The 12,698-nt window shown below is 54.4% G+C and overlaps 1 protein-coding gene across 1 annotated transcript; it reads left to right on the forward strand.

The window, feature by feature from the left end:
• Nucleotides 1-2,563: 2,563 nt before the first annotated feature.
• LOC142908353 (uncharacterized) lies at nt 2,564-12,369 on the forward strand. Its single transcript, XM_076058921.1, has 6 exons — nt 2,564-2,570; nt 2,656-2,790; nt 3,675-4,144; nt 4,872-4,939; nt 5,567-5,864; nt 8,332-12,369. The coding sequence occupies exons 1-6, from the start codon at nt 2,564-2,566 to the stop codon at nt 9,436-9,438; spliced, it is 2,085 nt and encodes a 694-aa protein (XP_075915036.1). The 3' UTR covers nt 9,439-12,369.
• Nucleotides 12,370-12,698: the final 329 nt, after the last annotated feature.

Genomic DNA, 12,698 nt, shown 5'->3' on the forward strand with positions numbered 1-12,698 from the left:
GACCTCCTGTAGACTCACACAGAGACCCGCTGTACACTCACACAGAGACCCCCTGTAGACTCACGCAGAGACCCCTGTAGACTCACGCAGAGAACCCCTGTAGACTCACACAGACACCCCCTGTAGACTCACACAGAGACCCCTGTAGACTCACACAGAGACCCCTGTAGACTCACGCAGAGACCCCCTGTAGACTCACACAGAGACCCCCTGTAGACTCACGCAGACACCCCCTGTAGACTCACACAGAGACCCCTGTAGACTCACACAAAGACCCCTGTAGACTCACACAGAGACTCCTTGTAGACTCACACAGAGACCCCCTGTAGACTCACACAGAGACCCCCTGTAGACTCACGCAGAGACCCCCTGTAGACTCAAACAGAGACCCCTGTAGACTCACACAGAGACCCCCTGTAGACTCACACAGAGACCCCCTGTAGACTCACACAGAGACCCCCTGTAGACTCACGCAGAGACCCCCTGTAGACTCACGCAGAGACCCCTTTAAACTCACACAGAGACCCTTGTAGACTCACACAGAGACCCCCTGTAGACTCACACAGAGACCCGCTGTACACTCACACAGAAACCCCCTGTAGACTCACGCAGAGACCCCCTGTAGACTCACACAGACACCCCTGTAGACTCACACAGAGACCCCCTGTAGACTCACACAGAGACCCGCTGTACACTCACACAGAAACCCCCTGTAGACTCACGCAGAGACCCCCTGTAGACTCACACAGAGACCCCCTGTAGACTCACAGAGACCCCCTGTAGACTCACACAGAGACCCCTGTAGACTCACACAGAGAGCCCTGTAGACTCACACAGAGACCCCTGTAGACTCACGCAGGAGTGTTCACGTGTGTGTGTGCGTGTTCACACGTGTGTGCGTGTGTTCACGTGTGTCTGTGTGTTCACACGTGTGTGCGTGTGTTCACTCAGGAGGAGACAAGGGGGCTGCTTCACGCTGGGCTACCGTGGGAGAGTCGCACGCGAGGGCAGCTCCCAGCAAGCGCAAGGTCTCTGTGCACAGCGCACGGCACCCCTCTCGTTACAGCTGCTGCTGTTGTTGTTGTTGTTGTCTTTAGTTTGTTGTCCTTCCCACGCACCTCCCATTAGCGAGGTTGGCTACGTACGGTGCCAAAGAACTTCAACATACATACGTACTACTAAACACTCATATACCAGGGACGTGCGGTCAGGGGAGGCAGGCGAGGCTAGAGCCTCACCTGTCATATACGCCAATGAAAATAGCTGTTACGAAAAGTAAAAAAAAATGTTTCCACTGATCTGTGTTATAAATGTAATTTCTGTATGATTCCAATCATTACAGAGAGATGGTAACAGGCACGCGCTTATTGCCCGCGCTCCATCCAGTTTCTGAGGGGTTGCGCAATCAGAGGGGAGGCTGAGCTCGTCGCTGTCTCACCTCTCGTCTCCCTGTATTTGCAGCGGAGCTCCGCAAAATTTGGCGATTTTGACGATCAAAATTATTGGAGTCGTACAGAAATTGCGAAATACAGATCAGTGGAAGAATCTTAATTTGTATTTTATTACTTTTTACTTTTCGTAGAAGAGGCTTGGCCTGCCATACCCACCGAGGTTCAGCATGACAACAGCATGGTTCTGCTTGATGTATGGAATCAGATATACAGAATCAGAATATCAGAATTAGAATATGTATTGTACTGGAGGAATCCGATGAGGTGTCAGGGTCGAGATCGAACCCGCGACCTCCTGCGTACCAGGCGAGGGAGTGAACCAACTCTGCCCCCCGCACCCCCTTCCGATCCCTCACCCCACCGCCCCCTCCGCTCAGACTAAAGCGGAAGCCCTGGAGTACGTGTGGAGCATCTTGGAGGGCGTGGAGGAGGAGCAGCAGCAGGAGGAGGAGTTCAGGGGATTTGAGCTGAGGGAGGTGCACAAGGCCAGGATGGCGATGTTCAGGCTGGAGCGCAGAGCCACCGCCTGCAAGGAGGCCCTGAGGGTGGTGCTCCAGAGGATACGTGGAGGTGCGTAGCCTGCAGCGGTGATTTCTATTCCCACCGCAACTCCACGCTCCCCCTCTATTCTCACCGGAATTGCACACTCCCCTCTATTCTCACCGGAACTCCACACTCCACCTCTATTCCCACCGGAACTCCACACTCCCCTCTATTCCAGCCAGAACTCCACACTCCCCTCTATTCTCACCGGAACTCCAGACTCCACCTCTATTCTCACCGGAACTCCACACTCCGCTCTGTTCCCACCGGAACTCCACACTCCCCTCTATTCTCACCGGAACTCCACACTCCCCTCTATTCTCACTGGAACTCCACACTCCCCTCTATTCTCACTGGAACTCCACACTCCCCTCTATTCTCACCGGAACTCCACACTCCACCTCTATTCTCACCGGAATCCACGCAACCACGGGGAGGTACAACACGCAGACTCCACACGTACAGGGTGAGTCGTCAGGGTCGGGATCGCTTCCACGACCTCCCGTAGACCACGCGAGGGAGTCAACATCTCGCCACGGAGGAGAGAGAGAGAGACACGCGGGTTCCGGATGTACGGCAGGCTTTGTCAGGGTCGGGATGGAACCCACGACCTCCCGTACACCGAGAGAGGTGGTCAACATCTCGCCGCGTTTGCCCGCAGGCTCCTCCGTTCCGCCGGCCTCCTCCGCCCAGGCTGCGGCGGTGTCGCTCAGCGCTCGCTCTCGCTACGGCCTGCGGCAGCGCGAGAGGAAAGTCTACACAGAGGTGGAGGAGCCCCAGGACGACGACTTCTTCTGTGAGACCCCCTGCTCCCTCTACCTCTCTCTCTCTATCTCTCACTGTCACTGTCACTTTCTCACTCTCTGTCACTTTCTCACTCTCACTGTCACTTTCTTACACTCTCACTCTCTCTCTCACTCTCTGTCACTTTCTCACTGTCACTCACTCACTGTCACTCTGTCACTCTCTCTCTCTCACTGTCACTTTCTCACACTCTCTTAAATGACGTCACGCGATTTTGGACGATTTTTGATCCCCCCACCCCATCATCACACGGCATCACAAAAAGTCAGACCCCCCCTCACAAAGCTCTGCCCCCCCTCCCCAAATATATATAAAACATGCTGCAAATCGCTTTAAACTATTGTCATTGTAGTGCGTATTTAATGTGGCGCTGCACGCTGATGTTGTAGGAGAAAACACGTGTTAAAAAGTCTATTTAATTAAGTAGAACGTGTTGTCTATATTCATTTAAAGTTGCGCATTTTGATGTGACGTCACATTTCTCAACCCCCCCCCCCCTCGTCACACATCGTCACAAATGTCTGACCCCCCCCCCCCAAGTGCGTGACGTCATTTATGGACGGCCCCTTACTCTCACTTTCTCACACTCTCACCTATCTCTCTCACTTTGTTACACTCTCACTGTCTCACACTCTCACCTATCTCTCTCTCTTTGTTACACTCTCACTGTCTCACACTCTCACCTATCTCTCTCACTTTGTTACACTCTCACTTCCTCACACTCTCACCTATCTCCCTCTATTGCTCCCGCGCTCTTACTCGATATATTCCACCTGCTCCCTCTCACTCTCTCCCCCTTGCCCTCCCTCTCACACGCTCCCTTTCTCGCAATCTCACTCACCTCTCTCTCTTTTGCTCCCTCGCTCAGGGATGCAGGGAGGGAGGGGAGGGATGCAGGGAGGGTGACAGGGGATACATCTCCGATGAGCGAGCTAAATAAGTTCACCATGCAGAGAGGGAGGGAGGGAGGCATCTGTCTGGAGCGCTCCTCACCCTCTCACTCTCTCACAGTGCCACTGCTGCTGCTGCTGCTACTGCGATTCGCCCCCCTCCTGCTACTGCTGCTGCTGTGGCTCTCAGTCTGCGAGCTGTGCAGGGATTTCTACCTGGGGGAGTGCTCCGTGCACGGCCCACCAGAGTTCATCGCGGACGCGGCCGTGACCCCGGGAGTGGCCGACAGGGCCCGGCTCAGCCTGCCCCAGGGCCTCACCGTCGGCGCCTCCTCCATCGCCGGCGCCGGCCTCGGGGTGTGGAGCAACAGGAAGAAGCTGCCCAAGGGGGTGATGTTTGGGCCCTACCAGGGAGAGGTGTCTGAGGAGAACCCCGTGAGCGAGTACTGCTGGCTGGTGAGCTGCTGCTGATGCTGCTGCCACTGCCACTGCTGCAGCCTTCTCCTATTCCTACATCATCATCGACGTCGTGTGTGTGGAGAGGAGGCTCGTGAGGGAGATACAGAGAAACCCATAGCTTCACACAGTCACCCACAGACTCACACAGAAGAGACCCAGAGACTCGCACGGAGACCTAGAGACTCGCACAGGGACCCAAAGTCTCGCACAGAGCCCTAGAGGCTTGCACAGAGACCTAGAGACTCGCACAGAGACCCAAAGTCTCGCACAGAGACCCAGAGACTCACACAGAGACCCAGAGACTGGCACAGAGAGACCCAGAGACTTTCACAGAGACTCAAAGTCTCGCACAGAGACCCAGAGACTCACACAGAGACCCACAGATTCATAGAGAGACCCAAAATTTAACGTCATTATGAGTTCAACTTGTAACCCACAGCAGCCGCTCGCTCGCAAGGACAGAACAACTTCGATGCGTAAGGAGGAACCACAGACGCGTGGTTCCATCTCACGCGCTCCTTACGCAAAAATAAACCACGACACCTCGCCGCTGATCTCGTTTAAAATTCATTTCTTTAGAACTGCTCTTAGTGTTTAGTTTGTTGTCCTTCCCCCCGCACCTCCGATCAGCACGGTTGGCTACGTCCGGTACGAAAGAAGTTCAAGTTACGGTCCAACTCACATGAATTATCCGTGGATCTGCTCGTGTGCGTGTGTGTTTCAGATTTACAAAAACAAAAAGGATCGTGAATATGTTGATGCTCAGGATGAATCAAAATCAAATTGGATGAGGTGATTCGTGTCTTAAGGACCACTACACAGAGAGACCAGAACCACTCCACACAGAGACCAGAACCACTACAGAGACCAGAACCACCAAACAGAGACCAGAACCACCACACAGAGACCAGAACCACTACACACAGAGACCAGAACCACCACACACAGAGACCAGAACCACTACACATAGACCAGAACCACGACACACAGAGACCAGAACCACTACACACAGAGACCAGCACTACTACATACAGAAACCAGAACCACTACAGAGACCAGAACCACCACACAGAGACCAGAACCACCACACACAGAGACCAGAACCACTACAGAGACCAGAACTACTACACACAGACCAGAACCAGTACACACAGAGACCAGAACCACTACACATAGAGACCTGAACCACGACACACAGAGACCAGAACCACCACACACAGAGACCAGAACCACCACACACAGAGACCAGAACCACTGCACCCAGAGACCCTGGGCCTCCCCTTGGTCGACTCTGCATCAAATGAGCACCCGGTACTGAGCGTGGTTCCAGCCCCACCACCCCCACGTAGCGCCCAGTGCCGGCCCTTAATAGGCGCTCGCTAACAGCGCCCACCCCGCCCCCCGCGTCTGCCCCCGCAGGTTCGTCAACTGCGCGAGGAATGAGCAGGAGCAGAACCTGGTGGCCTTCCAGCACCGGGGGCAGATTTACTACCGCACGTTCCGTGCCGTGGGGCCCGGCTCTGAGCTGCTGGTCTGGTACGGCGAGGAGTTCGCCCAGGAGCTGGGCATCGCCTGCGAGGCCGGGCCCTCGCGACGCAGCAGCAGCAGCAGCGAGTTGGCTCCCAGGGCCACCGCCAGAGACCTGCAGCCCGTGCAGCCTCCACCAAGCGAGGAACACTGTGAGCACCGCTCACCAGAGACTCACCACTGCTCACCAGACTATAGCCACCACTCACCAGACTATAGCCACCACTCACCAGAGATGATAGCCACCACTCACCAGAGATGATAGCCACCACTCACCAGAGATGATAGCCACCACTCACCAGAGATGATAGCCACCACTCACCAGCAATGATAGCCACCACTCACCAGAGATGATAGCTACCGCTCACCAGAGATGATAGCCACCACTCACCAGAGATGATAGCCACCACTCACCGGAGATGATAGCCACCACTCACCAGAGATGATAGCCACCACTCACCAGCAATGATAGCCACCACTCACCAGAGATGATAGCTTCCGCTCACCAGAGATGACAGCAACCACTCACCAGAGATGATAGCCAACGCTCAGCAGAGATGATAGCCACCACACACCATAGATGATAGCCATCACTCACCAGAGATGATAGCCACCACTCACCAGAGATGATAGCCACCACTCACCAGAGATGATAACCACCACTCACCAGAGATTATAGCCACCACTCACCAGAGATGATAGCCACCACTCACCAGAGATGATAGCCACCACTCACCAGAGATGATAGCCACCACTCACCAGAAATAATAGCCACCTCACCAGAGATGATAGCCACCACTCACCAGAGATGATAGCCACCACTCACCAGATATGATAGCCAACACTCACCAGAGATGACAGCCACCACTCACCAAAGATGATAGCCACCACTCACCAGAGATGATAGCCACCACTCACCAGAGATGATAGCCACCACTCACCAGACATGATAGCCACCACTCACCAGAGATGATAGCCACCACTCACCAGAGATGATAGCCACCACTCACCAGCAATGATAGCCACCACTCACCAGAGATGATAGCTACCGCTCACCAGAGATGATAGCCACCACTCACCAGAGATGATAGCCACCACTCACCGGAGATGATAGCCACCACTCACCAGAGATGATAGCCACCACTCACCAGCAATGATAGCCACCACTTACCAGAGATGATAGCTTCTGCTCACCAGAGATGACAGCAACCACTCACCAGAGATGATAGCCACCGCTCAGCAGAGATGATAGCCACCACACACCATAGATGATAGCCATCACTCACCAGAGATGATAGCCACCACTCAACAGAGATGATAGCCGCCACTCACCAGAGATGATAACCACCACTCACCAAAGATGATAGCCACCACTCACCAGAGATGATAGCCACCACTCACCAGAGATGATAGCCACCACTCACCAGAGATGATAGCCACCACTCACCAGAAATAATAGCCACCTCACCAGAGCTGATAGCCACCACTCATCAGAGATGATAGCCACCACTCACCAGATATGATAGCCACCACTCACCAGACATGATAGCCACCACTCACCAGAGATGATAGCCACCACTCACCAGAGATGATAGCTACCACTCACCAGAGATGATAGCCACCACTCACCAGAGATGATAGCCACCACTCACCAGAGATGATAGCCCCTGCTCACCAGAGATGATAGCCACCACTCACCAGAGATGATAGCCACCACTCACCAGAGATGATAGCCACCACTCACCAGCAATGATAGCCACCACTCACCAGAGGTGATAGCCACCACTCACCAGAGATGATAGCCACCGCTCACCAGAGATGATAGCCACCACTCACCAGCAATGATAGCCACCACTCACCAGAGGTGATAGCCACCACTCACCAGAGATGATAGCCACCACTCACCAGAGATAATAGCCACCACTCACCAGAGATGATAGCCACCACTCACCAGCAATGATAGCCACCACTCACCAGAGATGATAGTCACCACTCACCAGGGATGATAGCCACCACTCACCAGAGACGATAGCCACCAATCACCAGAGATGATAGCCAACGCTCACCAGAGATGATAGCCATCACTCGCCAGAGATGATAGCCACTGCTCACCAGACTATAGCCACCACTCACCAGAGATGATAGCCACTGCTCACCAGAGATTATAGGCACCACCCACACTGATAAGGTGCAAGTTAGTAACTGGTGTGGTGTGTAGTAGTAAACATCGCCACTGAGAAGACAAAGGCGGCCATGTGTGGTGCTGGCCACCCTCCCACTCGTGTGCCGTGCTGGCCTTCATCGGTGCCCGATAACAACACTTGTCCCAAAAGTGTATACAGGCTAGACGGGGGTTCTTTGTCTCTGTGTGTGTATATAGAATGGAGCCCACTGCACTACGAACCCGGCCACCTGAGTTCGATTCCCACTCACGGTCAAAGTCAGTGGTGAATGTTTAGGCCTCCCCTAGGTTGACTCAGCCTCAAATGAATACCTAGCTTAAACGTGGAAACATCGCCACTGGAGAGACAAAAGCGGCCGGGCCTGGTGTTGGCCACCTACTCCCTCTTGTGCCATGCCGGCCTTCATAGGTACTCGCAAACAGCACTTGCCCAACAGTCTGATATGGCTGTTGGGGACCTTTACCTTTATATATACACACACACACACGTGTTCAAGAGTGTTCATGTCTAGGTGTTGGTGTGTGCGTCTTGTGCCTCTGGGATGACGCAGGTGGAGTGGGTGTGGAGGTCACAAGGCTGCCGTGTCCTGCCTGCAACCGTCAGTTCATCTGCCGCTCTAGTCTAGAGCATCACGTGCAGAAAAGACACGCCCCTAAGCCCAGTAACAAAAGTCATCATTGTGACCAATGTCCATACAGCACAGACCGCAAGAGTAGCTTGAAGATACACCAGAGAACACACACGGGAGAGAAACCGTTCAAGTGCACCGTGTGTGAGAAGGCGTTTGCACAACTACCAGATCTTCACAGGCACCAGAGAACACACACGGGAGAGAAGCCGTTCAAGTGCACCGTGTGTGAGAAGGCGTTTGCAGACCCATCAACTCTTCACAGCCACCAGAGAACACACACGGGAGAAAAGCCGTTCAAGTGCACCGTGTGTGAGAAGGCGTTTGCACAACTACCAGATCTTCACAGGCACCAGAGAACACACACGGGAGAGAAGCCGTTCAAGTGCACCGTGTGTGAGAAGGCGTTTGCACAACTACCACATCTTCACAGCCACCAGAGAACACACACGGGAGAGAAGCCGTTCAAGTGCACCGTGTGTGAGAAGGCGTTTGCACGGCTATCAACTCTTCACAGCCACCAGAGAACACACACGGGAGAGAAGCCGTTCAAGTGCACCGTGTGTGAGAAGGCGTTTGCACGGCCATCAACTCTTCACAGCCACCAGAGAACACACACGGGAGAGAAGCCGTTCAAGTGCACCGTGTGTGAGAAAGCGTTTGCAGACCCATCCAGTCTTCACAGCCATCAGAGAACACACACGGGAGAGAAGCCGTTCAAATGCACCGTGAGTGAGAAGGCGTTTGCACGGCCATCAACTCTTCACAGCCACCAGAGAACACACACGGGAGAGAAGCCGTTCAAGTGCACCGTGTGTGAGAAGGCGTTTGCACGGCCATCAACTCTTCACAGCCACCAGAGAACACACACCGGCCAGAATGCATTTTCTCATCCACGTGGAAACAGAAAAGTCAGCCATCCTGAGCACAAAGCGCACAACGCCGAGCTGTGAATTAGTTTCCAACAACAGGCCACGTGATTAGCCGAGGCTGTGCCACTCTTGAAACTGATTTTGAACGTGAACACGGAAACCTACGGAATCCTCCTACACCTGCCTCACACCCTGTGGGGGGCGGGAGATTAAACCGACCCGGCCACCCCTCGATTGCAAGTGCGGAGTTCTCGGTCCCAACCACTGCACGTCCCCCACCTCCACCCCCATCACCTGGGGGTCCCTGTGTGTGTGAGTGTGCAGAGTCCCCCGTGCAGAGCTGCACTGTTGTTACCCTAGAGGGGGGCACCGCAGGGCGATCCACCTACAGATACCCCAGTCTGCACGTCTCCCGCCGGTCTCCGTGAGCACCGCGTGCCGTCTCGTAGCCCTGCCCCGTGCGACGTACGTACAGTACGTACAGTACGTACCCATCCAGCGGTAGGCCGAACCGCGGCCAATGACGAAGGTGTCGTCCCCTCACGAATCTCCGTCCACTCAGTCCCGTAGCCCCGAGCCATCGCTTGCGCGATATTCACTTTGCTGCCGAGAGGAAAGCTGCGGGGAGGAGGTGGGGGGTGGGGGGTTGGTAGGAGAGGACATCTGTGGAACGGCTGGAGATCTGCGGAGAAGAGCTTCATAGCTCATCGGATTCCTGCGGTCTGAAAAAATATAACTGAACAAATATAACTTTATCGGTAGCGAGGCTCCCACAGGGCCACGAGGGGGCAGGGAGCGTGGCACAGTTTTGGCGCCGGCTAGCGCAGCGCGGCGGCGGTCGTGTCGCTACGCTTCTCTGCGGTGAGCAACGACGTCTTGATAACAACAACAGCAGCAGCCACTCGCTAAATTCGTGGGATTCTGCGGTGAACGGCGACACCCACTCCGTGAACGGTGACGCCCACCCCGTGAACGGTGACGCCCACCCCGTGAACGGCGACGCCCACCCCGTGAACGGCGACGCCCACCCCGTGAACGGCGACGCCCACCCCGTGAACGGCGACGCCCACCCCGTGAACGGCGACGCCCACCCCGTGAACGGTGACACCCACCCCGTGAACGGCGACGCCCACCCAGTGAACCGTGACACCCACCCTGTAACTCTGCAGACGTCTCGGACGTGGGAAAGTGTTGAGAGATTCTCTGCATCGTCCCGGTTGCTCGCGTGTCGTCGCACGGTGGTGGCGCGCGTTGACTCTTACACGGTTAAGAAAGTTGAGCGTTAGTTTGTGATTCTGTTTAAAATTATATACTTACTTAAACTAACAAAAATTATCTTGGGATTTTACTAAGTAAGGTCCAACAGAATATGTAGAGGCTCTTTTATCAGACGCTACCACCTGGCCATCACAAATGAAAGCTCAGCGAAGTGGCTCATCATTGTGTGGACATTGATAGCGGCCAGATACTCTGATTGCGTGATCTCGATTCTAAATGTCGAGGGGAAAAACCGGAGGACCTGGAGAAAAATCCACACGACCACGGGGCGAGAGAGAGAGAGACGCGCAAACTCAAAATATATAGCAGGCGTCAGGGTTGGAATCGAACCAACGATCTCCTGTATACCAGGAGAGGTGGTTAACATCTCAACATGCGTTCAGAGTATTTGGCTGCTGTAAATGTCACGTGACAAGCCACTTCGGTGCGCTGCCCTCATTTGTGATAGGCAGGTCGCTACCACACAGCTCAGTGGGGGCCTTACCTGGAAAAGTAAAGTGAAGTAAAAAAACAAAAACCTGCTGTTGAGAATGACCTCACCAGACCGGTGGAGGCAGCGCTGACGTCTTGGTCCCAGTTGGCAGCGCCGGCGTCTCGTTGGTTGTGAAGGCAGCCCAGCTCACACAGCCCGTGCCGGTGTCTCCAGGAGGTGGGAGCGACTTGCCCTGTGTCAGTGTCTCCAGGAGGTCGGAGCGACTTGCTCTGTGGTGACACTTTTCCGTGACAGAGGTTTGGTTTTTGTTATTGTTGTTGTGTTAGAGATCTCGTAAACATAAACATTGTGTCGTTAACCCACCACCACCCACCACCATCGCCTGGCACGGCCAATCAGTCAGGGTTTGTCACGTAAACGAAACGCGCCAATTGGTTACCAACTTCAGCACACACGGCGCTTGCGTGTCGGGGAGAGTGAACCCACCACAGCATTTACAATTCGAGTACCGGTGACGTTTCGCCGGTGATTAAATAACAACGGCGACCGGCTTCATCGGGCGACGTGCCAGGATTGTGATCCAACGCCATCTAACCCGGCGGCAACGACGACAAAAACCTTCGTCGCAGACACCGCCGGTCGCGAGAGACCGCGCGTGGCGCTTTGTGTTGCCGTCGCGTTGCCGCGAATCGTCGAAGCGCGTTCACGGTCCGTCGTTCTCCTGCAACGCGGCGGTGGTTGTTGCGTTCCTGAAGAACACCGCGTTGTGGAGAAATAATATAAACTATAGGGGGGGGAGGGTGAAGCGTGGTCCGCGATAACACGCGAGATGATGGGCAAGACAGAGGCGGGACTAAGACCGAGGCGCGTGGGTAGCGTCTAGAAGCATCCAGCAGCATCCCAACGCCTCCTCCTCGTTGCGACGCCGCTACGCCGAGGGCAGCCGCACGTAGAACCGCTTACTCCTACTCGCGTTGAGACGTAGTTCCGTTCGCTCGGTCGCGTCGCATCCAATCCGCGTCCGCGTTACAGACGGCGTGTATCCCCTTACGATACATTCACGGCGTTACTTCGTCCAGTTGGCGTCGTTAGAACTAACACGCGGCGTTGTAGCGGAACCAGACTGTACCCGTTGTCTCCTGCTGTTCAACGCAGAGGCCGCATCGACCGTTCCAATAGTCGCTGTAGCCATTGCGAGCCCCAAGCTGTTGTTGGCTCCCGGCTCTTAAACTCGCGTTTTTCTGGATTTTCTTGTTGTTATTCTGTCTCTCGCTGTTCAAATAAACCTACCGTTAAAATTATAGACTGATCATTTCTTTTGTCAGTGGGCAAACGTACAAAATCAGCAGGGGATCAAATGCTTTTTTCCCCCTCACTGTCATCTGTAATCGTTACACACAGCAGCACCTGGTCACAACTGCTCGCCGCTGATCCTAACAACACCAATCCTAGTCGTCATCCCTGCACGTCAAGGATGGTAAAACTATGACCCAACAAACTTACACATCACACTGTCCTACAGACTTCACTTCACACGCCCCTACAGACTTCACTTCACACGCCCCTACAGAGTTGTGTTGGTCACGTGCCTACCTTTCCTATACTCTGCACTCCCATGGTGTTTATTGTA

This window comes from Petromyzon marinus (genome assembly GCF_048934315.1).
Source record: "Petromyzon marinus isolate PM22_M1 ecotype Great Lakes invasive population chromosome 80 unlocalized genomic scaffold, UKy_Petmar_22M1.pri1.0 chr80_unloc.3, whole genome shotgun sequence".
NCBI lineage: Eukaryota > Metazoa > Chordata > Hyperoartia > Petromyzontiformes > Petromyzontidae > Petromyzon > Petromyzon marinus.